This window comes from Vidua chalybeata, chromosome Z (assembly GCF_026979565.1).
Source record: "Vidua chalybeata isolate OUT-0048 chromosome Z, bVidCha1 merged haplotype, whole genome shotgun sequence".
NCBI classification, from domain to species: Eukaryota; Metazoa; Chordata; class Aves; order Passeriformes; family Viduidae; genus Vidua; species Vidua chalybeata.
In genome coordinates this window covers 38066313-38093846 of record NC_071570.1, presented here as the reverse complement: position 1 = coordinate 38093846, position 27534 = coordinate 38066313, and the positions used below count along the sequence as shown (strand labels likewise).

General features: G+C 34.5%; 1 protein-coding gene across 3 annotated transcripts in view; it reads right to left on the bottom strand.

The window, feature by feature from the left end:
- The window catches only part of RICTOR (RPTOR independent companion of MTOR complex 2), a 74626-nt gene that overhangs the window by 24844 nt on the left and 22248 nt on the right, over window positions 1-27534 (bottom strand). For 2 of the 3 annotated variants that reach the window (XM_053969034.1, XM_053969037.1), the window contains 19 exons: window positions 24853-24917; window positions 22522-22653; window positions 21545-21608; window positions 17705-17831; window positions 16665-16834; window positions 16351-16418; window positions 15248-15315; window positions 13900-13982; window positions 13183-13270; window positions 12265-12355; window positions 12057-12123; window positions 11869-11949; window positions 10446-10546; window positions 8789-8951; window positions 8281-8382; window positions 5860-5906; window positions 2932-3067; window positions 2135-2334; window positions 1033-1159 (listed from right to left, as the gene is read on the bottom strand). In XM_053969034.1, coding sequence (XP_053825009.1) covers window positions 1033-1159; window positions 2135-2334; window positions 2932-3067; window positions 5860-5906; window positions 8281-8382; window positions 8789-8951; window positions 10446-10546; window positions 11869-11949; window positions 12057-12123; window positions 12265-12355; window positions 13183-13270; window positions 13900-13982; window positions 15248-15315; window positions 16351-16418; window positions 16665-16834; window positions 17705-17831; window positions 21545-21608; window positions 22522-22653; window positions 24853-24917 — 1980 coding nt within the window. Of the gene's footprint in view, window positions 1-1032; window positions 1160-2134; window positions 2335-2931; window positions 3068-5859; window positions 5907-8280; window positions 8383-8788; window positions 8952-10445; window positions 10547-11868; window positions 11950-12056; window positions 12124-12264; window positions 12356-13182; window positions 13271-13899; window positions 13983-15247; window positions 15316-16350; window positions 16419-16664; window positions 16835-17704; window positions 17832-20289; window positions 20317-21544; window positions 21609-22521; window positions 22654-24852; window positions 24918-27534 lie in introns of those variants that run through there. The other variant, XM_053969036.1, reaches the window with a different exon arrangement.

Below are 27534 nucleotides of genomic sequence, written 5' to 3'. Positions count from 1 at the left end.
ATTTATATCTTAGCAAATGGGAAAACTGACTCTAAGATCACAAGTAAACTGGTCATCATAAGTGTCTAATCCTGTATCTTTTATTATTCTATTACTATATGTTTTGAAGAGATTTTAGAAGCAAATAAAAAAATTATAGTCATTAGGGAACTTCGTCTTTCAATGAGTCATTCCTTCAACCTCAACTATCTTCATTACTTTCAGACTCCACTCTTTATCCATAAGAATCCATAAGAATCATATCTTTGACAGTGTCAGAGAAATATTCTCAATCTATGTCCTCCTCTTCCAAAATACAGTGAGACATTTAAAGCTAGTGCCTATGTTTTTCTCTTGTATCTATTCTAGAACACATTGTCTGTTCAGACAACAAAAACAACTTCATTTGAAGTAATGAACATTCCTTCCTAGTTGCATTTCAGTTTCTTAATTTTCATCTATCTCCCTGACATCATTGATTGCTTGTCTAACAATGTTACCTTAAAAGTCAAGATTTTCCTCTCCCAAATCCACATAACTATATTTTTATCCCCATTCAGCTTCTTTCATTCAGAAGAACAAATCCAAATGCCTATTTATGAACCAACCCCTCATTCCAGCAGCTATAGCACCTACTTAGTTTCAACACACTGAGTAACCTCAATCATTATCAGAACAGTGTCTACTAGAAGGCTAACTTGCAAAGTGCTGCTAGAAATACAGATTTCTGTTTGTGACAGCAATATCTTCACAATTTATTTAAGATGCCACTGACCTAAACAATCACATTACACTTAGTTATACATATCAAGACTTTAGCCCCCATCTGACGTGAGAGAAAGTTCTATTTGAAAAAATTTCTTGAGCACAAATACAATACAGGGCATGAAGTTCATATATTAAAAAACTACTCTTGTAGGAGTTTCATTTCTCTGAATACAAAAATAAGAACCATTTTCACATATAACAACTTAAAAATAAAGTCATATATCTTGAATAATAAAAAAAATGTGTAGAGGGCAGTATAAGGAATATAAGTTGAACTGAACTTACATCAGTAGCTGCTGTCAGGATTTTAGAAAGGATGACTCTTGCCAATCCATCTCTGCTATAATCCAGACTAGAAACAGTCAGTTTTAACAAGTGATCTTGGTTCTTCAAAGAACAAAGATTAAGAAGACTGGAGGCATGGAAGGGGAGGAGGAAGAAAATAAAATTAGTATTTGAACCCACTTGAGCCATCAATAATTTAAACTTAAGTACTTTGAATTATACTTTTATTACTATAAATGTGATGTACAAAGTATGTTCTCGTTTGAAACTGAGTAAATTAAATTGTTATAATTATAAAGTCAAATAGGGATGAAATAATGCACTGAACTGCAAGGGGAAAACCTCAAACCAGCATCTTTTATAATTGCCCTGTAAAAATTTTGTGAGCATAATTAGTGATTATAAGTATAAAAACAAATGCTCATGAACCTCTGTGAACAATTCTTCATTTTAAAACATTGTCTATAAAGCTTGCCGTTAAGTTAGTCCTATTAAGTGTCCAGATTTTTTTGTATATCAAGTTTCCTGAAGCCAGTAAAAAGCTTACTTTCTAAAAATCAACAATAAAAAATAAAAAGGAGTAGATTAAAATACTTGCATTTTTACTTCAAGTTTATTATATGTTGATAAACTAGTATTAGTCACCAGCCAATTTATTCCCAAAGGAAGCTAAGTTTGTTTGTACTTAACAAAATTTTGAGCTGCAGAACTTCACTCAAATATACTGGAGTGAAGTTTTAAGTACAACATACATCAACATTTCACAAATAGTATGGTACTTGCCATTTTTTCATGGTTTGTGTGTTTTTAGTTTTGTTTGTTTTTCTATTTCCCTACACTGCATCTTTCAGTATCCTATAATCCTTCCTGATATGCACCTCTGTCACACAGATGTGTGACAGGAAAAAGTAAATTGTTTATCACCTCTGTCTGCTTAGTAATGACAGGCTAGAAGACTTTAGAAAAAAAATGGGGACCTTTACCTCTAACTACACCAAAATAACCTTAACGTTTTCAGCTTTTCAGATGGTGGCCCTCACAGTTTAAAATTTGCATAACTACTACACTGCAAGCACAATTCAAAACAAATAAAATCACTCACCACTGAAAAACATTACATTTTTCAAGCATTTTCACTCCATGAGGATGACAAGATAAAGTACCAAAAAACAGGAAGTAGTGCTGGCTAAGTGTATTTAGTAACCCATTATTCTGAAGACTACGTTCAGGTTTCATGCCTGATGAAGAGTTGAGCCAAAGTACAATATCTTTAACTAATTCCTCCAGGTAACCTTGTCCATCCTAGCAAAATAAAGAGGAATAGCATCTGTTAGTAATAGAAATGTGTCTTTTCTTTACTGAAACTCATTACTTTAATTGTCTTAAAATGTACAAACACAATACAGACACAAAACAGAAATGCAGGCTGGAAAATGATTCAGACTAAAAAATAAGTTTCAAAGCAAATAAAAGGAGCTAAGCATGGAGACATCTTAGGATTAATTCTCTCTTTCCAGGAAAAGGGTAAAGTTTTATTCCGTGACATTGTCATCTGACCTGAGGTAGAAAAGTCTTTAGCCTCATGAGTTCGAAAAGGAAGGTTATACATAGTGTAAAAAAATAAAGGAGTTCAAAAAGGAAGGTTATACACAGCGTAAATAATAATAAAAAAATTCCTTCAAACTCTAAGTTGCATTTAACAAAGCTGTATTTAATAAAACTTCTACATAACACAGTCATCTTCCTCAATATTTCCCACTGTATTTCTAAATTACACTGATGATTTTAGATTTAACACCCAAAATCTCAGACGTCTTTATTAAAAACTAAGGTTTTTCTGGGTGGCATTCAACAAGACTACTCATTCTACTTCCAGTCTTATAGCTGAAAATTTCTTACCTCCTCTGATTCAAGAAGAAATTCAGTAAATTGACAACCCACAACAGTGAGCTGCTTCGCCTTGGCATAGTCCAGCTCCAAGTTAGCATACAGTTTACTGCTAGGCTTGTAAAAATACAGCAATCTCCTTACAAACCTAAAGAAAGTAAAATAGAATTGGCTATTTTTCAGGATGACAAGGACAGTCTCACAATACAAAATGATGCTAGTAGAAAAAAATGGGTTATACTTAACTTGGTTTCTTGGCAAAAAGTCTTAAAAATTTATCAAAAGAGTAGCAGGTAACAGTAGTGACTCCATCCAAACACAATTTAAGAGATGCTGCTGTACTGTGCATTAGAAAGGGTTTTCTATGCCATGGCCTACTTTGCTACATAAGCAAAGGAACTTAAAATCTCTATGCTCTCAGAAGCTCTATCTTCCTTCTCATTTTCATAATTTATTCTGCTGTAATTTATCCTATGGCAAATTTCAAAGATGGTACTATCTAGACTAACAAACAGCTTAAAAAAGAAACTTGTGACGTAAGCTTTCTTCAGCTATTATAGTTACTGCTACTGGGAAAAAAAAAATTCGTGTTCTGAGAGGAAAAAGTCTCATTTATTCAGCAATACTATTTCCAAATACCTCACTTAACCATTTTTGAAGCATAACACACTGGTTGTTAAGACACTCTCAGACTTTTTAAAATCACAGTAAGCAATGCAGTTTGACTTTTGCATCACAGGAATAAGTCTTCAGCAAAGATCCTCCTTTCACAAATTCTTCAAAATATAAACACATGTTTGTGCTTTAAAATAACACAGAATGTTCCATCAGAAGGCAGATATGTCAGCATTAAGAAAACTTAATTATGGAACTGCACTCGTATTTGAAAAAGCTAGAGTAATCCACTACCCCCAACTCCTAACACAGGACCAAATACAAAGGAAACGTGAGGGCTTAATTAAGTTTTGTGAAATAAAATGTATTTTATCCTGGGTTACTAGCAATAAATATATATTGACACACAAATTTATATACATATGTATCTATGTGTACATTTAAGCGTGTATGTGTGTTTATCAACATGCATGCATTCAGTTTTGGTGCCCCTGGGCCGCTCACCACACAAAGGACACTGCGGTGCTGGAGCGTTTCCAGAGAAGGGCAAAAGAACTGGGGAAGAGCCTGGAGCACAAGTCCTGTGAGGAGCAGCTAGGGAGCTGGGGCTGTTTAGCCTGGAGAAAAGGAGGCTCAGGGGAGACCTTGGTGCTCTTTACAACTCCATTACGGGAGGTTGCACCCAAGTAGAGGTAGTCTCTTCTCCCATGTGACAAATGAAAGAATGAGAAAAAAAGCCCTTAAGTTGCCCCAAAGAAGTTTTGATTGAATATTAGGAAAGATTTCTGGACTAAATAAGTGGTCAGGATTTCAACTGCCCAGGGAACTGTTGGAGTCACTATTTCCAGAGGGATTTACAGGACACATAGACATGGCACTTGGAAACATACTTTAGCAGTGTTGGACTCAATGATCTTTGAGGTCCTTTTCATGATTCTGTGATCCTGTGTGTATACATACACTGCATGAACTGTATCTCTATGAAATGAAGGAATCTTTAAAAAAATTACAGGAATTTCACTTTAACTACTGTAAGATCGTCACAACAACACTAACATAAAAAAGATCATTTATAGAAGGAGAAATAAATGTAATTTACACTTGAAAAACAAAGCGGCAGAAAATTTTCTTATCATCAGCAGTTAAACTAGAGAGATTTGGGGCTTAGTTACGTATAATTAAACAGGAGCAATGGCATTTTAAAGCCATTAAATTCCCAATCCTGCAGAAAGGATCAATTAACTATAGAAGCTTCACACCAATTCAATTCTAGATTTTCCCAATTTATTCGGAATTAAATCACTAGGGCACTGAACAACAACGCTTGAGTGCAGCACAAAACCACGGAACAGGAACACTGTCCCACGTAGGTAGTTTGAGGAGTGTGTGTTGGTGTCATAGTCAGAACTGCAGACACTACTTTAGAGAACCAATATTATAAACCACCATATTTGGAAAATAATCCTTTACCCTAAAGTAATTAATATTTCAGGAAAACCCAGAAAAAAATACAAATGTAAAATTAAATCATGGTTATGATAACAATGGGACTACTGCTTATGCTGTAAATACTTCATAAAAGTACCCTGGCTATTTTTTGGTAAAAATTTAAAGCAGAGCCACATGAGCCTTTCAGCATATATTCTATCTTTTGGGTTTTCCCCCAGTTCAGGAAGAAGCTTTTCATGCCCACAAGTACAGGCCTATTCTTCAAAATAATGTAATCTATTTCTGAAATACATGCTAAAAGGCATGCCCAAGAACTAATTAGTAACACTATGGCCACATAGGAACAGAAGTAATAAACATGTCTTACTAACAACAGACATGAAAGGAACCAGAGTTCTACTGGAGGTTTTTTGTCTGGTTGGTTGAGTTTTTTTCCCAAATTACACACGCTTCTCCTGCTATTAAGAGCAACTAGAAATAATTTCCTCTTCGTTATTGATGAAAGCTGTAGTTAAAAACCTGTACAACTATGGACTTAACTCTGTAAAAATTTTCTAAGTACTGACATAAAACACTTCTGATTGAAATATCAAGCAACAACATCTCTAAGGTTTAAAATTAAATTTAGTATTTGCAAAGGTGGTATGATTCCTAAGGGACTAAATGTATAAAGTACTTGTGCATAGAAAAGAAGCTTAAACACGTGTTTATTTAAAGGAAATATTGCAACTTACTTATCCAAATCAAAACTTAACTTCTTATCTATAGATCACACTTCTAGAAATGTGATACATCTAGGGAATATTTTATTGCAGTGCTAAAAACCAGTTTTCCAAATTTCTTTCTTCAAAGGAAGTCTACATAATTTTTACATACCTGTGCAACTGTTCATCTTTGTAGTTCCTTAGATTTATATTTGGCCACTAGAAAAAACAGCAAATATAGCATTATATGAAACTTGTATCAGTCTTTGAGTAGTCAGTAAAATTCACTTATTTCTATCAATTGTGTTTACTTAATAATTAGAAAGTTTTATTGCACCTAATGTTACATCTTAAAAAGACATTATTTTATTGAAAAGCCCACACTGCCTGCTTCAAGAATTGTTCAAATTTTATCTAAAGAAGGACAGGGAATGTTGGTCACATGCTATATGTACAAGACCACAATTCTAATGAAAACAAAAAAACTATGAGAAGCTGATGAAAAATAAACAATTTTGCTTAGTTTCTTTTCTGCAAATAACAAAAAAATTGATATGTATAAAAGGGAAATAATTTTTGGCTGCTGTTTTGAATATTTATCAGATTTGGTTTAAAAGTAATCTTTATTCTTTTACAGATCACTTAAAAGCTGCTTATTAGAATGGTATTTAAACTCCCTAATTGATACTTTCTAAGATATATTAAGAAGGACCACATGAGAAATAATATTCTCTTTAGGACCTATTCTTTCTTCCATTACATTTCCCTCTGTTTTTACAGCCATCTATTGTCTGTATGGTTTCAGATTTCTTTCTCTTGCTTCTAGTATCTTCTTGTCAGGAATGGAAAAAGTGAATCAAACATTCTGCTTTCCTATCTACGTGACACAGTTCTACATTTCCAGGTGGTATTCCAGTATTAAGACACACATGGCACTAATTAATGATTAGTAAAATTGACTACACCAAGTAACAGTGCCAGATACAGATGAGGCTGACACTTTTGCTGCTCTTTTAGCAGCTTAGACAGCAAGCTGAGTAAGTGAAAAAGGCAGTAATGCACCATCTGAGATGCACACAATGAGGCGGTTAGAGAGCTGATGCTCCACAGATACAAGGCTGCAACAGACAAGGGGGAGGTGAGCAGCCAAATGAGGTAACAAGTTTCAGACACTGGAATCTGGATCCTGCTCATTAGGGGACTAAAGACAACCACTCTGGTAACATTATCTCAGTTTATGCTGGTGTTATACAGTAACATAAATGGTTAGAAGTAAGCCAGAACACACACACTCTTCTCATTCAGAAAGGAGTCCCCAGTTTTCACCACACATTAGGAACTTTTTGACAGGACACTAGCAAATACATTGCTAGGGAGGTTTGAGATGGCAGAGAAACTAGCTGTTCGACAAAAGTTTCAGTTTAAAAAAAACCCAAAACACAAGAGGTCAACTACATAAGGCTTCCACTGTCAAAATAATATATGGACTAACAGCGAGATTCTGAAAAACAGTTTTCTGATAATATCTTTAATACGGAATCAAAGATAAAAGTATCTATGACTAATAATAGTTATCTAGCAACCCACTAAATCGTATAATGGCAGTAAACAGTGAAATCTGGTGGAGCAAAGCTACTGTCATATACATATTCAGGTTTTTATACCAGACAGATTCTTGCTCTTTCAACTTTATCGGTCCCTGAAAAAAAGGCACAGAAATATTTAGTTTCTTTTCTTTTTCTCAGAAAAACAACATAGTCTTGATTATGACTGTCACCATTAAGCCTTTTTGTACTTTCACCATTTTTGTAACAACACTTTCAAGAAGACAGTAAGAGAATGCTACTCAGCTGAAGGATGGCTTTGATGCACAGAATGACATTTTGGAGCAATTTTGGTTTGAAGATTATATTAAGTAAGTGGAAAGTTTTCTTAGTCAAGCAAAGTATATTTTCTGCTTACAAAAAGAGGTAGCATCTTAAAATCTGTGCATTAAATATATTTAAGATATATAAATATATTTAAAACAATGCCCATCACCCCATTAGTTATTTCCTCTATGACGTAAAAAGAAATTGATTCTGTAGTGAAATCAATGCTACAAATACAAATACAAATGCAGTATTTGCATTACTTCAAAAAATTTAATGAAGTTTTCATACATTATTCACTCTAAGCATCTGAAGTTTCATCTAGAACCCACCTTCTACTATAACCTTCAGCTCACATTATTTTAAAAAAATTTGCTATGAATCTAAACATAGCAGTACCTCTCTGCAGTCTGAAGTATTAGCAGCTTTTAAAGACAATATACCTAATTCTATAAAGTTGATTTCTATACAAATAAAGACACAATACATTTAATACATGCTTCTTAGGAAAACTGTGAATTTAACTATCATGCATTTTTTTAATATAGTTTAAGGGTTGTATATAAAGAGGGTATAGCAGCACTGACTAAACCCAGGAGATTCTAATTTCCTGAAATAAAACAAATTATTAGATGTACTCTGGAATGAATATTAGAAAGCCAAAACTCACATGTGAAACAGACTTTTTCTCCAACATATTATCATAGCCTTTGTAAGCTCACCTTCAGTATGGTCCCTATTAAATTCCAATTCCAGTCGAGGTTCTCTTTGTGATTGAGAACTTGGCTGTCTCGAAGATTCATGATGAGTGCTTCTTCTGTATCCTGGAATACAGACATGAAAAATTATAACAGGTTTCCCTGCATTATCTTTTGCAGTCTTGCCACATGAAATACTTACCGGTCACGTAAAAATCATTAAAAGGGCTGTGTTTCTCAGTAATGTGCATTTTAAGGTAAATTGTAAGGTTATAGTACTGCATTAAGAATCTAAAAGTAAGAGATCACAACCGGTCGCAAAAAGCATTAAAAGTTATTGAAATTTTATTTCTCAATTTCCAGAAATGCAATTTAGTATCCACAAGTACCCACAAGACAAGTAAGATTAAAAGATACTACACAGATTCACACAAATTATTCTGAATTACACTGAGTGAAGCTTGAGGGGTAGGATACAAGTCTCCAGAACACAGGGTCAAATTCAGGTTTGAAAAATGAATTATCATAATACCTTTAAAATAAAGATATCTTTCTGCACACGGTACTGATCCCTCTTCTGGTGTGTTGAGATTGCTTTCTGAATAATATGATCTAAATGGAGGCTGTAAGGTTTAGGGCCTCTTTTCTTCATCTCATGAAAACGTTTTAAGCAGTTGAGTGCTGCACTTGCTCGCCTAATAGAAAAAATAAATGTTAAAATTACTATCTGGCAATTGTTATCAGACTAAAGAGGACCACCACCTCCTGAGTAAACAGTTCAAGAAAGAGCTGACCAATAATTCTGAAACAAAGAAAATTATTTTCTTGAGATGCATTTTTATACATCCACAAGATTCAGTCTCATATCAAAATTATACAGAAAGTTATCTTTTAGAGTTTCTAGCACTGAAGCATTATCCTTACTGATAACTTTTCTTCTGCTCTGCAATTACTGGTGTCTGTCACAGTTCAGAGAGGATATTTGAAAGTTTAAAGTTGATTTCCATTGTGAGATACCACAGTAGATGAACATCCTGCAGTAAAATTGGATGATGAGAGCGCTAACTTCAGCTTAAGCGTAACAAGTGTCTCTCATCCATTCCCATCCCCAACCCGCCTCCCTGAAAGGGTGGCAGGAGAATCAATAGTACACCTCCTGCTTTTATATCTAAACAGTTCAGCAACAGCATGTTTCTGTTTTCTGGGAAAAGATAGCAAGTAACTTGAATGACGGCTGACAAGGGTAAAACCAGTTAATTACAAAACAGTAGTAGCAGAAATAAACCCACCTACTGAGCAAATAAAAATAAGGAAGTTTAAAAAAGAGGAGTTAAGCCTATCTTTCTTCCCCATAAACAAAAATTGTAATAGTGTAGGAGAGTGCTTTTATTTTATTTTCAAACGAACACCTTTGGATTTGGTCCCTCATTTAAATTATTTAAATTTAATCTGTAACACAGATTACAATTTTTCAGACTATAAAACAGTGTTGAGTGCTGACCAATGCCAAAATCCCCAAACAAAAACAGTACTTCTAAAAAATCCCATTTCAACAGTAATGGGAATTCTTACTACTCTATCAGGTGTGTCCAGAAATGCCAACAAGGACAACAATTCCAGGTAATGCATAAGCATCTATCTTCTGCTCTTTATCATTTCTTTCACCCCACCACTTTGGCCATGTGAAAGATCCTCTCCTGAAATTTCAAATATGCCGTTTTTGAAAACTAGTGCTGTCGTGGCATAGCAAAGTCTTCCACTGACATATAAGAAACCTCCAAAACCAAAAAACAGAAGAGCACTACACTTTCAGGAAGTACTCTATGAGCAGCATTTATCATTTCACACTAGCAGTTCAGAAAAATGCTGTAATTTATCACTGACAACACAATGAAAGACAGAACATTATATTACATATCAGAGGACTGATCTAACAAGAAAGATCAGAAATGGCAAGAGTCCTTAACAAATACATTTTTACAAGTGAAAGAAACCTCAACACACTCAATTTGTCTTCTACAAAGGAAACCAACTAAGAACACAAAACTGAAAAAATACATACTAAAGACATGTAAATTTATAAAATTATTTCACTTCTTCCATTAGGAAGTTTCAATTCTGTAAAGTACCCAGAAGATGGCATTTTGTGACAGAACTTTATGCTTTCAAATGTAACATATAATTCTTACTGTCTTTTCTCTTTCATGATGTCAAAGGATGCTGCCATATTCATCAGTGTTGGTAAGCAGTGCAAGTGATGGCTATGAGAATGAGGAAGAATTGTGTTTGCCTACAAAAACACCCAACAAAACACCAGTTAGAATAACTTATTACAATTACTTCATCCATCTTTTTAGGATCAACATTTCAAGAATCTACCACTTTTCACAAGATTTTCACAAATTTATGACAACAAAATTACATTTTGCTTAATGTCAGGGCATAATTACAAACACCATTTTGAATTTGTGATCCAACAAATCAACCTGAATTACACTAGAATATAACTTGAAACCATTTCAGAGTTTATAATACATATTGTTTCCACTGGAGTTTAAGTTGCAATATGCAAAAACTTGCAAAGCAGCAGATGTGCTTGTGTCATGTACCTATAAGTACTAAAAAACCCTAAAATCAGAAATCCAATTAAAGCTGATGATTTTTACTAAAGCTTTACACATAGAAACCCCATATTTATTAACATAACATTCAAAGTTACTAGATATTTAACTGTTTTTAATAAACAAATGCAGTTCTGCAAATATTTTTAGAAACTAAAAAACACGAAGATAAAGGGATTACTTACATTTCCAAACACTAAATAAAAGATAAGTATTTTTTTCAGTTTTTGAGAAACAGTAGCTATATCTGATTAAGAGATCCTCCTTCAGAAAATCAAAAAATATCTGTGCTTTACGGCATACTCCAGTATGAGTTAACAATCACGCCCATTTAAAAGTATTCAGGAAACCAGAAAAATAGCATGTAATATTATAAAAAGAGAAGGCTGAAATGTAGCACTAGAGTGCTTATGAAAATAGTATCATCATCTCAGTACAAGATTAGTTTAAGAGAGAGAAGATACTGTATGAGCTGTCTTAGGTCCACAGAAGTGGAATGAAGCTGAAGTTTCCCTGCAGCAGGAGCACTCCACCAAGATGAGTTCCCTGAATTAGTAATGTCAAGTAGGAAAAGCACATCAAGCTGAATATGAAAAAATCTCCATCTGTCCTCCCTGTGAGGCAGAAAGCTAAATACACTTGGTCAGAGGCCTACTGATCATCATTCTAAGAAAAGCAAAAATTCGCAATGGTCCTTTTCCCAAACAGAGTTACTGATGGGTGTGTTTGAAGGGTTCTAGCTTAAAAATACAACTGCTGCTATGGCAAGAAAGTGAGAGTCAGACCTACAGACAGCCTTGGAGCAGAACCCCTAGCACTTTAAATACCTTCCTATTGAATTATACTGGTTTTAATATATGAAGTGCCAGAAGATGTAATGTGAAATTAACCCACTATTCAGATGAAAACAACATGTTTCAAGCTTGGAATACAAATGAATGCTATAATAGCAAATATCTATTTTTAAGTAGTTACATGAAGTGATATTTACCATGTGCAGAAGTTCTCCCAAAAGGATAGTAGCTCTAACAGATACATGGTCATCGCTACTTGTGATGACTTCAACCAGACCCTTCAGAAAGCAAAAAAATATTACAACATTTAAAGTATAACATCTCACTTGAACTCTTGCGGGAAAGAAGTAGCAAGCATCTATTAAAACTGAAAGTCATTAGTTACCTCTAGAAGTCCATTGGTAATAAAAGCAGACAGCACTAAAGCCAAGTAATTATCCATGAGATCAGGTCTAAAGAGAAAATAAGTATGAAAACAGTTTAGAAACATTTCTTATTGTTCCTGCAAGAAAACAAGGAATGTTTTGTCCACACTGACACAAAACAAAGCAAGAAGAATGGTTTAGACTAAGTGAAGTTCATTAAATCCTCACCTTGACCTGGCTCGATGGGGTAAAACAGTTTTAGCCTCAGCAGCTACAAAACCGTCAGAAAGTCTCCAGCAGTCTTGAAACCTGCCTGGATCTAGAACAAGAAAATATGGACAATGGTAATTATAAGCTTGGCTTTTACAGTATTATTATAATGGCAGTTAGTATGTAAATAATAATCCTTGCCTGCAAATATTATTTCAGGTGGTTTCAAATTACAGAAAATTTTGTCATCTCTGACAAGTCATCTAATCTACAGTCCTGAACAAAGCAAGGGTACCTTGAAAACTAGGACAAAGATTGTATCTAAGTGTCAACAAAACCAGTGATATTTCCAATTCATAAACATATTAAACATGCTTAAGAGAAAATACCATTAGCACCTAAAATGTTACAAGCTGCATCCATATATATGAGTAGCAAGTTTGCAACAAAGAATGATTTATTTACTTATAAATTTAAAAAAGCAGAGACTTCTCTTGGGTTTACAAAAGAGTAATTCTAAAGGTAAAATATTAACTTGATTAAATTTGAAGACATGAAAAAGCATACACTTGCCCTAAAAAAAAGCAGAAATCTAAGGACAATGGGGACAGCTAACAAATAGACAATATATAGAGAAGACTGACTAATAACTTGTCAGTAGCATTCACAAACACATCCACAATTCTGAGTACTCCTAACAGTTCAAAGAAGTTTCATCCGTAGTGCTGACCTTACAGTCTTTTGTGTTTATGCCTAACTATGCTGATCTTTCATCAAACTTACAACACTTAACAGGTGATAAAGAATTTTAGACAGGACTTCCAAATAAATTCAGTGACAGAGGCAATTTACTGTACATAGGAGACAGCAAAAGTTTTGAATTTGTATAGGAGCATAATAGACAGAATTCTTATGTGAATTGTTTTAAATACTTACCTACACTGAGAAGTGCCTCGATAAATTCTTCTGCAATAACAGGCAGAGGAAGGCGAAATATATCGTAGAGAACTTCAAGCAGACCCCGCTACCAAAGAAAACATTACACAACAAGAATTTTACAGATTTAAAAAATTGTCCCTTTTTTCACTATTAATACCAACCTTAAGATTTCTAGAGTGCTAACACTGGTGCATTTGTTGCAGTGTTTTTTCACAAATGGAAATAAACTGGAGAAGAGAGGATGGGGCTTTTTTACTTTTTAATTGTCCCTTATTGTCACTATGAATGCTATAGTAGCTACTTGGATGGCATATTTTTAGAATAGTTACATCTGGAACCATCAACTTTTCTCTAAGTTGAATTTGTGAAGAAATATTTTTTTTACCTGGAATTCAACTCCGATTATTATGCTTTAAACTTGCAACTGCAGATACCATATAATTGCTTTGATTTGTAACAGAGTAAAAATTAATTTATTAACTTCTCTCTCCTCCATTTTGTCACATATACACGGTGTGCTTCCCAATTTCATAGCAATTTTTTAACAGAATTACGTATTTGAACTTTGGGGGTTAAATAAACTAAAGGATACCTGTCTCATAACTGGAGTCTGTGTTTATTTAAACCATTTAATTGTTTAAAAGTTAAGAATAAATAAATTAATTAAAATATCAAGTTTTATTCCTATATTAGTACTAAATATTCACCACTTACCCGGATTTCCGTATTTGGTATACAGAGTACCCCAATAAGAGACTGAATCCCAGAATTTCCAGGTTTGCACAGGCTGATAATACCTAGAAAACATTAAATGTGTAACAGTATTCTCTCATCAACAAAAGGAAGGACAATAGACACATTGTTAAATTAAAGTAAGTTTGAAAACAAGCACAAATGAAAAAAAAATTACTAATCATAAACATTTCCACCTTGATAGTATCATCTTCTTCCCAGGCAATAATATTTAACAAAATTTCCTAATCACAAAACTTTATACTGTCATTTAAAAATTGTGCTACTTTTGTCTTTCCTATTGTGAACGGTACTCAAAAGTTACCTGTGAAAACAACATATGCATGGAAGAAAGGATGAAAAGACAAAACTGTCTCTAATGAGTAACTCTTAGCTGGAAAGGTTTTCATCATCTGAACAGAACTGTAAGGAATTTTAATCAAAAGTTGTATCTTAACCTAACAAATTAATTTTCTTTTAGTCTCGGGTAAATTCTAACAGCTATTAGATCTAAGTGCCTGAGTGCAGGAAGATGCAGTAACACACTTATCAGAAATTGTTTTCTAGAAGTTCCAAAGTCATCACATGCTTCCTCTTCAAGCATGTGAGAACATACAAGAGACTTGAAAGATACATGGATATTAAAATTAGGCTTAACTTAGTCAGAACTTTAAAAATTACACAAATAGTGCCAAAAAACAGCCTAAGTATAGCCTGGAAAAATTCCACTCAAAATTTTGGTACATATTTATATTAACTGATTTAAATCTGCAAGACAGTGTCTTGACTAAAAAAAAAAGCAGTCCTTGAGGCAGTACCTTCATCTTACATATTGTAATATTGCACAGAAAGGATTTAGTAAAATGAAAAAAATACTTTTTTGATTTAAAAATGTCTTCTACATGAAAAATTGCTAACTACGTCCATTTCCAATTTCTCTTCAGCTATGGCAAAAGCAGGTAAAGTATTTGCCAGTATCTCTTAACACAAAGACTTCAATTACAGTGGCAGAACCATCTCAAATGCAAGTTCTTATAATATGATGTTATTTTAAACATCCTTTCACAGATTAGATTTCAAGAATGACCATCAGATGTAATTTATAAGGCATTTTACACAGGAGGGGAAAAGCTGTGCCTTGTCAGGAGTCTAAGGAAACCATGTATTGCATTCTCCAATTTTACAGTATCAAAACACATATTAAGTAGCATTGCAGGAAGGTATTGACAGAAATTAGACATATCAAATGAGACAGATCCCATGTCATTTATACTAGAAAGTAAAATCACACTTCCAATCATCCAGTTTCAAGCAAATAAACATATCTTACCTGCCCATGATCGAAATGCTGCCACTATTCCCATTTTACTAGCTAGGAATCGTGCTTCTCTGTCCTCTCTGCCATTGAAACAACAAATGTCACAATGCAGGTAATAATTACAAAACAAACAGTACTAAAGTATTATTATTATTATGTAGTTAACTGAAATGGGGGACAAAATCCAGAGTAAAAGAAATATTTTATGTATGCTCATATGTATTTACACAATGTATATACACACAGAAAAGCTTCAGAATTTTTGATTATTGTTACGTTTTCTCTTCCAGGGGAGTTTCTACAGGAGGAAAACATCAAAAACACTCATAGGGGTCAGATGAATCACTCTGCATCTCTACTGACACTAAGTCTACAGCAGAGATGTAAAGATTTGGACCTTACTCAGTTACCCAGACATAAGCATCTACTCCCATTTGATAATTAAAAAATTCCAAATAATTCAAGTTGTAAGCCATCTCAGGAGATCTCTCATTAGTCCAAATTACTGCACAAAAATTCACCTGTTTTCAGACTAGGCCAGATTATAGAAACATAGAATGGCTTGGGTTGGAAGGCACCTTTAGAGGTCATCATAGCTCAACCCCTCTGCAAGAACTCAGCAAATGCCTTTACAGTGTCCAGAGCTTTACGAAGTATACAAGCTTCTGTAATTCAGCTTGGAACACCTGCAAAAAACCTCAATGCTTTATCCAGCTGGGTGCTAGAAACTCAAGGCAGAAGGACCTCTCTGGACAACCTATTTTAACTCTTGACCAGCCTCATATAAAATCATCTCCGCGGCCCCTTTTATCAAGTTGAAATCTTTCTTACTTCAATTTGTCTCTGTTGCTTCTTGTCCTCCCACCTTACACCATCATGAAGGGCCCTGGCTACATAATCTTGAAAGCATTTTCATAGGTAGTAAAAAGGCTGCGATTCAGCAGAGGGTGTTCCTCAACCCTCTCCTCTCCAGGCTCAACAAGCCATTTTAGATATTAAACGCACTCTGGCCTATGATATTCAACTTCTAGAAATGTAGTATTTGGAAGGAAGTACAGCTTAATTCCAGTGCTATGAACATAACTGATGGCACAAGTAGCAGCACTAACACTTACTTGAGTTGTCCTTCCGCTGTGTCTGGATTATGCCTGTAGTGAAAATCTGTGTAAGGGGCTAAAATTCGCTAAACAAAAGAAAGACACACATTATTTTCACATTAAAATCTAGTTAAATCACTAGTGCCCTTTCCTCAGTCCCACTCCAAACTGCTGTATTATTTCTGCTTCATAAATCTCAAGCTTTTAGCCTAAAGCATTTCTTTTATACACTGTGCACTAACACACATGAAATCTGAGAGAAAAAAGTAAAACGTTTTAATGAGTAATACAGTGTTTAATTTCTGTAACTAAACAAATAAAATTGCACTCACCTCTAATTCTACATCTGCTCGCACATACTGTCTGGTCTTTGGATGATTAATGAGGTGCAAAACTGTAGTTATCAGAGCCTCATTTATTCGGCTTAGCTGACAGTCAATCACATTTTTCAAGATGGTACTTAAACCACCCCGAAGAGCCACCACCTCAGGATTCTGAAGTGCTAGATAAAGGAAAACAAGTAATTTTGGCCAGTGATCTAAGATAATTTTGGCCAGTGATCAAACATTTCATAGCATATGGAAACTTGTCATCTCTAGGATGGGTATCTTATTTGTCCTGAGCACTGCTGAGGCACATGTAAAGCTTTTAATGGAACTAGCTGACACTGGTAATGAATGGTGATTTTGGATTCATTTATCATACACAAAAATACTGGTCACTCAGTCTCCAGTTGGGCCATTTCCCAACTTAACTCCCAACCAAGTTTCCATATAGTAGTTTCGGGATTTTCCCATACAGTTTTCATGCTTCACTGAAGCGACATAGATAAAATATTTATACTGAAATAAGAGTGACATTTTGTTTATTTCCTTAGAACAGAAGCTTTAATCTTGAAAACAAATTGCTGAATTATTTCCCACTGATTGACTTTGAAAACCTTCAAAAGTCAGCAGCCAAATGAAAGTTTAGGGAGTTATTATAAACCACTGTCTCAATAACTACAGTACCCACCACAAAAATTTTCAAAAATGAGGACATTTTGGAGTTCTCTGAACTCTTCCAAATTTGTCAGCATCTTGTGTAAGGAAATCTCCCTATTTAAAATCCTTAGTTTAAGAAAAACCAACTGCTGTATAGAAATATTTTTAAGGCAAACCAAAAACGTCAAGTCTTGAAGAAAAAGATGAAAACCTGAAAACTTTGCCTATGATACATAAATAGATTTTAAGTTATTTTGGTTTATATCATAAAAAAACTAAAATCCATGAAACTGTCAACAGGAACACTTAACATCTCATTCCTTATTGAACAAATACTGTGAATGACAACCATGTCAAAACTGAACACTAATTAAGAAAAATTATCTTACCTAATTCACAGATAATGGCTATACATGCTCGAACCATTCTGTCTCTTTCTTGAAGACCATCATTTCCAACTGCTATCAAAGAATTAGCAATAGAACTGGGGAATAATGAAGCATTCACAGTGATCATCTGCCAAAAAGGAAAGAAAAAGCCTTAGAAAAATGTAAAGAAACATTTCTCTAAATACACTTACACATTCATTAATATTCTGTTACATTCATACAGTTAGACAGAAAGTCCATGTATTACTCGGTTGAACTGGTGAATCTTCACAACTATTTATTTTGCTTTCGAAATTTTTTCAATTTCAATTTGTTTGTCAAATTACTTTATCATTCTCTTTGTGCTTCAGTTTTTTTATATTTTATCTTAAAAGAAAGAATTTAAAATATATATTTTTTTGCAGTGAGAATTAAAACTACCATCATCATAGTTTTTTTTCCCCAAGAATATCTTTATTGACAACATTATCCAATGACACAGAGTCGACTACAAACTCATCTACTATTAAGAACATTGTGCACTATGAAAAGCCTCAGCTGTTAGTTTGGGATACTCAGAATTCACACCAGATTAAGGAGCAAGATGCATTAAAGGTAAAGAAAACCATTCCTGAACAACCAATACCACCAACTCTTCACTGTCCTCCAAGTGAGCCTTTGATTATAAAGGCTGAGCAACTGCTTGCTCACATTTTGTTCAATTTGTGAAAATTAAATACACATATCCTTCTGAAACAAGAAGATCACTAAACAGATGTATTACTAAGGAGGAAGCAAGTTTTCGTCTGACTGCCTAAAAAGGGAACAGTGCAATGTTTTATAGCCCACTCAGCTGTGTCACTTTTCTTCACTAATAAATAAAAATGAGAAATAAAAAAATACTCAATATCCACCAAACACCTAAAAATGAAAGGTTACCTTCCCATGCTTTTGCTTGTAATCTTTTTTGTTTTCAACAAAACCAGGCTTATCTTCCTAATTCTTCCAAAAACGTTTTGTCCTATATCCATTTTATATCTCCCTTTGATGTGTTGTAGTATTTGTGCAAAGATGATTAGTTTTTTATCTTTTTTTGCAGAGATGTTAAAATGAGATGGGATCAACAATCAAAATATTGGAAGAGTTTTAACAAATCTATCTTTAAATGCATGTTTTCGAGAAGCTTCTTCTTATATATAATGTTAATGTCAATGGAACAGGAAGCTTTAAGATAGGACTTTAAAGAAAAAACAAATTCTCTTCCACCCACACATTCTTTCACTTTTACTGGGAAGAAGAAAAAAGAATAAGCAATAGAATAGGTGAATCAATCTACTCTAGAAACTGCAACTTATTTGCTACTGATAGTGACATGGTGCTTCACTGTCTTCTTTGCTTTGAAGACAAGAGAAGGAAAGATTTCTTGTAACACTCAATTCTGAACACATCAGTAGAATAAACAAATTTTCATATTCACTTTGTATCTGTTCTAGGTATTAAAATGCAGTTCTAAAGAACAAGGACAGGTAAAGGAAAGCTACTTACAAGTAGCTATAATGAAATAAGTAATAGAGACTATGAATTTGGTCTTTTAAGACTCCTTTAGAAAAGAGGAAGAAAGAAGATGGCCCATATTGCATCTAACCCAGACTTCTGCTTTAAAAATAAAACACCCGAACTATTAAATTTAAAAGAAATGTCTTATTGACTTCTATCAGATAGAAAAATGCCTCCTGAAGCAACTTCATGTCATCCATTTCATGGCTGAAGATATTACTAAATTGTAAAGCTTTGATCCGTAAATGTAGAGATGATTACAGTCAAAAGAGGCAATGAGCACTCAGCCTTCAAAAACTATTGGACATCAAGTTTAAAAAATCAGATTTTTTAAAATCTACCTATACCATTTAAACCTAATATATTTAAAACAAAGTTTGCAATTGCCTTTTCTAAATTCATAAAGAAATATTACTGTTTCATATTTTGTTGTTCTTCTCTATGAAAAGAAAGAAAAGACAAGGTTTTAATTCTAATGTATGCAATCCTCACAGACATTTTTACTACCTAAGAGGTTAAAGAGCCAAATCTTGAAACTGAAAATAATAGTTCTGTGATACTGGAAAAACCCAGTTCAGTTTCACAGTTAATTATCTTCTGAACAAGTTTATTTGCCATTTATTCTTCCCTTTTAGTCCTTTACATAATCTTTTAGGAATCCTGGCATCAAATCACTAAATCTGAGACATCTAGGGAGATGAAGACAGAAAAAGGGCAAGAGCAGAGTAACAAAAAGACAGTGTAAAAACACAGAAAGTGCTATTCAGGAAGCACAGTATTCCTTGTGAGAGAATTTCTTGAGTACTGACTGCTCTATGCCAATGCATGCTGAACTGCTGTGGCCTAGACAGCACATGAGAAAGCGAGAAAGCTGTTAACTTTAGTGGTAGCGGGCTGGGTGACTTTTTGTTGGTCTGACACTCTTCCAAGAAAATAGAAAGTTACAGGTAAGTAGCAAAAGATGCTAGAAAAGGCTTTCCATCAACACAGTTCTCAACATCAAGGAACCACAAGCGTGGCTGCACAGCCTGTGCATTTGATGCACATACCTGGTGCACGCCAATATCCTTGCACCATGATGGAGAGAAAAACCCACCAAGGGTCAGCTGTATGGTTTCTTTGATGTTTCTCTTTGACCATCATTTTTTTCAGATCAAACTAATGAATTTGTTTTTCTTGCTGTCTCCTCTTTCATGCAAGACAGAAGCTTTTGCTCAAGTAGAAAATGCTCAAAAAAGCACAGGAATAATGAGGACAAATTTCTGACCCAAATAAAACTGATTATGGATGTGCTTCCATCTTCTGATGAGTCTACACTGAAGCTCTTCTTTCAAAGTAGATTCTCAAAAAACTTTAATTATGAAAGTGCAACTTCCTCAAGGACTTACTCCTTTATACTGGGGCTTTTTTGTTTGTTTTTGGCTTGTTTGGGTTTGGAGGTAGCCCTGTTTAATATTTAAAACTCTCTTTTTTGGCATAATTGTTAATCAAGTACATTGTATCTTCTGCGAGACAGAAAATATATTTAGGTAGATTTAAAACACAAATAGAGATTTAACATAGACAGTATGCCTGGGAAACCATTCTTCATCTACTTCAAACTTTACTCCAGTCTTTGGTAGTTTCTATAAGAATATGAGAACAATAAAGAAGAGTTAAGTCCAGCACAAAGGCAGGATATTTGTTTCCTGAATACATTTGGTACCTCTATATGCCAACTTCCCTAGGATAAACTTGAAAATGCAGCTACCATACTTTCAAGTCTTACATCCATGGGTGCACAGTACAGTAACCATCATAGACTAAACACGTTATCATTGAGTATCTGAGAGAAAATCCTGTGGATAGCATTAACTGCCACAAACAAAGCAGTAAGGCTATAAGCATTCCTTGAATGATCACTTCAGTGACAATTTAGCTCTGTTCTCACATGGCAGAAAATCTCCCCATCTCTGACTCACAGATGTTTAAACAAACTATACAATAAAGTAGTCATAATTTCAATATTGAAACTTTATGTTGTTTTTATGCTCTTGCATTCACTCTTTGATAGGTTTCTCAAACCTTGCCCAGCACAATTTTTCTAGCACGCTTGAGATTCTAAACAGTAAAATTGTAAAATCAAAGCAACTCTCTTTACTACATTTTTCTGTCTTTTAAATTATCAGCTGTATTACATGATAAAGGTAAAGCAAGGAATTAGAGACTCTGAAAAAGCACTGTTGGTGGAGACAACCAGGAGCCAACCAGGAGTCAGCACAATTGAGTGGCACAGCAGATACAACCATATATAGGAGATTTTACCTTTCTGACTAATCGAAGTGCTTGTGTTCTTTCTACTTCATTACTCTGCTGTATGTCAATGCACCTAAATTAAGTTAAAAAAACACATTTTGTGACTTTCACCTTACCTGTTAACAACTCATGTTAATATTTATGCATATGAGTACAAAAGAAAAAGAATTGACTTATGGTTTAAAAAGTACACTTTTCAGCAAATATACTCATGATACATCAGTTAGGCTTGGTTTATATTTTCTCAACTATTTACATTACAATTAAGTCACTAAAATGTTCTCAAATATAAAATGGCAAAGCATAATGCTCCAACAATTATTTTCCAAGCTAGCTGCACTTGTCATTTGCAAATGAGACCACACCACATACTTGTAATGTGTCACATCAACACACCTTGAGTGTTCTAGTGTTTGAGATGAGAAAAATCCTTTTGCTCCAGAAAAGTTGAACAGCACACTAAAACTACATGCGTATATTTATAAACAGATTCACACACATCTGTATCAGCATGTTGAATAAAAAAATTAATTAAAGGAAGCACTAGAAATGCTATTATCTACATCTAATCATCATGCTGATTGTATTATCTCACTGTTGGGTTTGCCCTTTGGTATTTTTCTGTGGCGTCATTGATTATATTTAGACCAGAAATTCTTGGACATCAACTATCACAGCAATGTGATAATACAAAGAATCAAACAATTCCCATACAAAAACTTAAAAACATTAAAATGATTATTATTTCAACGTTATTAATTTATAGTTAATGGCATTTCTGACTAAAAGTAGAAATTATTTGGATTACAGCATTTTATTTGGATTAGCTAGTGTGATGAAATATTCTGTTGAAGAAAAATGTATTTTATAAAACTACTTACTAAAAACGTAAGAGAATATGAAAACACTTCTCTCCTGTATCAACCATGAAAAGGAAAGTGATTTAGAACTTTTCAACTTACAACAAGAAGAAAGAGAAAAATTACCTGGCTATCAAATAATCCACTTTCAACTTTAGCACCTTCTGGAGAATACTGGAGTCTCGAATAAGATAGCGGAGGGCTCGCAATCCTGCTGCTCGCACCTCTTTTGCTTCATTTAGTAAAGCTAACCTCAGACTACAATGAAGAAAATAAGAGGGACAAACAACTATTAGGCAGCAGGTAGACTTCACCATCTGACATGCACCTATTACTCACTCATTTAAGACAAAAAGTATGATTTTTAAAAATAAATGTTCTGAACTAATTTTCTGACTTTCAGGTCTTCTCATGTGCAACCTAGGAGGCAAGCCCTCATCTTGGTCAGCAGATGTAAACAATATATTAATCTTAAAAAGCCACAAATTAATTTTTCCCCCAATTAACAGCTTGTACTTCCATGAAATGACATAGAATGAAAATCTGTACACAAGCTGTTATTTGACAAAACAGCTGAGCATATTAGTCCAAGAAAATTAAGAGGTAGAATAAGGTAGGTGAGAAAAAATGAGATATGGAAGATTCTAGAAACTGAGTTAGAAAGCATGACTGTCCTTTTGAAGGCCCTCAAGATATTTGTCCCTCTTCCTCAACCACAGGCAGGGTGGGGTGGGAATCCTCAACCTGCCAGTGATATTTTCTAATAGGATTTCTCACTGGACATCTAAGAACATAAATACTTCAGCGACTGAGACTGAATTTCTACTTCTAAAAAGGTGGGGTTTATTTTTTTTTTTTTTTTTTTTTGGTTGGTTGGTTGGTTGGTTTTTTTGGTGTTTTTTTTTTCTTTGCTTTCCTTATTCTACGGTTGCTCTACATGGTAATCAGCTACTCCCAGGCAAAAAATCTTTAGAGTCTTTAGGTGAATACCTGGCCAGGGTAAGTCACTATAACAGGAGCCTACTCCCAGGTGATACCTGGACCAAGTAGGCTGCTATACCATAATGAAGATGAACAGATTATTACTTTCAGCACCAAACAGGGAATTGTTCCAAGACCATCTTTCCTGTAATATGAATAGACTACCCATGCTGCTTTGGATGCAGCCCAGGACACAGATTTCTGGGCTTGCAAGCCTGGATGTGGGACTGCTGACTCATGTCCAGCCTCTCGTCCAGCAGGACCCCCAAGTCCTTCTCAGCAGAGCTGCTCTTAATCAGTTCAAGCCCAGCCTGAGTTGATACTGAATGTATTCTTGATACCACAGATCTTTGAGTCCAGCTCCTAGCTCTGCACAGGACATTCCCAAGGATCACACCCTGTGCCTGAGAGCATGGTCCAAAAACTTCTTGAACTCTGCCAGGCTTGGGTACGTGACCGCTGCCAACAGGGAAGCCTGTTCTGTTGTCCAACTACCCTCTGGGTAAAGAACCTTTTCCTGATATCCAGTCTAAACCTCCCCTAACACAACTTCAGGCCATTCTCTCGGGTCCTGTCACTAGTCAATGGAAAGAAGAGATCAGTGCCTGCCCCTCCTCTTCCCCTCATGAGGAAGTGGTAGACCAGTCAAAGAACTGGCACAGTGAAACCACCACAAAGGAAAAGACTATCATGAGATTCAACACTCAAAAGAAAAAGCTACCAAAAAGAGATGTGTCACTATCTTTAGGTATGCAATGAAAAAATACAGCTAGTCAAAAAGATAAAGACATCAGTTTTAGCTAAGGAAACACACAAGGTTTCCCAACATTTTGCTCAGAGAGCAATTAACTTTCCTAAGCTTTTTTGCTTAAGTGAGATCTAAATTGAAAGAACAGAGAAATGCAGTAAATATTAGATCTTATTTGCTTTTATCACCAATGCTGGTCTTCAACAGAAATTTACGAATTTCTGTGTGGAAATAAGCATGTAGTTACATTTGACAGTCAAAATGGCCACAAAATAGACAGAAATTCCACTTAAAAGTATATACACAGGACATGTCAGTAGCAAGGCAAGCAGTTTCATGGACACATACATACCAGTACAACATAAAATATTGATCTTTAAATCTTGATTCTGTATCAAAAGTATGCTCTGTATTTTGTAGATGTACATTTTTATTAGAAGTGCTTTCTACAACTACTGAAATACTTAGAGGTACTTTTACATCTCTGAGGAATATAATGAAGAAATCTACACTTCTAACTTGGAGGGTTTGTCTCTGTTTGCCTAAAAGTGAATAACATATTTCTGATTTTACTCATTAAAATATTTGCAGGTTATATACTTGCATTATGAAGCTTCAAACATATTATAAATACAAAATACTTGTTCAGAAGTACAAAAAAAAGTTTATTTACTTGCACCAAAACAACTGAAGTTCCTAAGGATTGCCTAGTGTTCTTTAATACTTACCATATTATGATGCTGTCATAGGTAAAACCTAATTTTTCTTCAGCATGGCCAGTATTACAAAGAAGCTGAAAATAAAAGAAAATATTTATTATTTATAGATCTCCAAAAATAACCATGAAAAATCATAGATTTTGGGAAATGCTTTCAAAAAAACCTGAAGAATTTAATTTGTAGCAAGGGAGAGAATACCAGCTTCAGACTTCCCTGAGAATTTCTGCTGTCTGTACTGTGTTCCTATACACACCAGATACAGGGAATCACCTGTGGATTTTCATAGCAAAAAAAGGTTCCATAGTTGTGTAAGCTGTGTACTGGTCAGTCCATTTTTCAGCACCAGATTGCTAGCTGGCAACTGGTAATTTGAGCAGAGAGCAAAAATTACTGAAGTCAAAGCAAATCTGCAGGGGCTCAGGTGAGAATTTTGAAACAAAGACTGACACTGATGGTCCACTGTTGTATTTTGTCACAGTAGCACAGAAGTACAAAAAAATTGGAAGGCATTACCAAGTGTCCTGTAACTGACATTTGGTCTTGGCCTGCTACCCATTCTATAGAACTTGTACCTCTGAAAAATCAGAGCAAAGTTTGAATTTATGAACACAAAAAGACAGCTGTAAACTGTCACAAACTGGACACTTCAACCATATCTACTCATTGTGAACAGAAAAGATTTATAAGCACAGTTTTTAAGTCCAAAACCATGTTTAAAAGGAGCAAGCTAGGTTGCCAATGTTTTAGCCTTTTGAGGAAAGGGAAACGATCTCTTCTGTAAGAAGAGCTGATGCTGTTCTTCTTTTCAAGAGCAGCAAAGAAATTCCTAGTAATCTCACTTACTATCCCTGGCTAAAATTATAAAATATTATCATGTCCAAATCCCAAAGCACTTTTCTGAGCACTTCCAAAAACTCAAGTGACTAATAGTGATTGCAATAGCTTTGCACTTTGTCCTCCATTTTCAAAACAGGCATGTGTTCAGTTCTAAGTCAGCGCAGTATTAAGTTTCTCCTTGGTGAGGAATTCAGGAAGTATTTGTGCTAACTAGTCATTACCTCTGCTCTGAAAATACTGCAATATATCAAACCCTGTGACACATTCTTTATGTGTATTTACTGCTAACAATAAGAAATTTATAATAAACAACACAAACAACCAAATTAAGGCTACTGTAAGTATTTAGTGTGTTCCATGCTTCAGTTCTACTGTTCACCTCCATCTGAAAAAATGGCATATTGACAGAAACTCCTCTTTTAAGTAAACCCATTTTATTAGAAAGATCGTTAAAATTCAAACAGTTCTTGGGTTTATGCTCAACAACCAGAAATTAATTCAGTGATCACATTATGTCTCACGAAATTGTCTTTCAAGAAAAATACTTAGTGATAATGCTGAAATTTAAAGCTATTAATGAGAGATTATTAAATTGGCCTGGATAAGCTCCATGTTTGGGCTCAAAAAATTTAAGTTAATTGAAGCATTTTGGATTTTGCATTTTTCTTAACCAAAGACAAATATAAAACATACAGAAAGTTTTTACATACCTTTTTTTACCACCTTTCAAATTTAAATGATAATAAAACTAGACAATTGATGCACTAACTGGTTATGACAGCATGTCACTTCCTAACATCAATCTATTTTTATGCCACGTTGTTGGACTGCCTAAGGCAACCACTGCTGCTTCAGCATTTCTATTGACATCTTACGAACTGTAAAAATTGGCTAGCAGAGTGTAAGCAAAGCAGTGCGAGAAGACAGTGAGTAAAAACAGTTCATTGTTCAGTTGCAGACAATTACATCAATAGTTGTTTAGGCTAATCATTTATACATCTAAACCTTTCCCCAGCATTCCACCCCAGACACAAATGAGAAATCCTAACTTAACACAACAGATTGTCCTCAACAGCCTATTCTTCCTACTTTAAAAAAACCCATAGAATTGTAATTTCAATGAAGGAAAACCACATTTTTTAGAAAGCTGCTATAGTGTGCACTAGTGCACTAGTGAAGCAGTCTCCTATCACACATTTACCATTGGTTTGCATCTTTAGCAGTCCTGAGATTAAATGGAAGCATTTGACATCTTCCAGGAACCCACCTAACTTGCTGCACTGCTAAAAAACATTCAGTTCACTGAACCAGTTGTAGTCTGGTTGTCATTCTCACCAATTCTATACAGTGGTTATTAGCTCCTCAATACCAATTGTTTTCACCTATGTATGTGCTCCCACTGCATACATCTTCACCAATGCGGAAAAGAACTTGATCTTATCTTGAAATTCAAACACAGTCATGTAACCTGTCAAGTTAAAACTTTCATCAAGTTTAACTGCTGTTTGCATATAAATTTCTGAATTTGACAATAATAATTATGGAAGTGTTTGATGGTGTCTGTGCATGCATCTGGAATATTGCTCCCACAAAAAAAGAACTACTAGTTTATTCTCCCTTTAATGGGACACCAGTATTTATGTATTAGCCTTCCTTGTAATTTATATATGTTCCATATAGAAAAGGGCCTAAAAAGATGGACAGCAAGACCAGAATTCAAAAATGGTTCAGTGACTTGAAAGGCGTGCCTAAACTCAGTAAGAAGATTTAACTAAACAGTAGGAAGAGAGTGTCATATCCTTCAGAATACTACAAATTAACAGACACATAAGAAATGAAAGTAGGCCTGCAGAG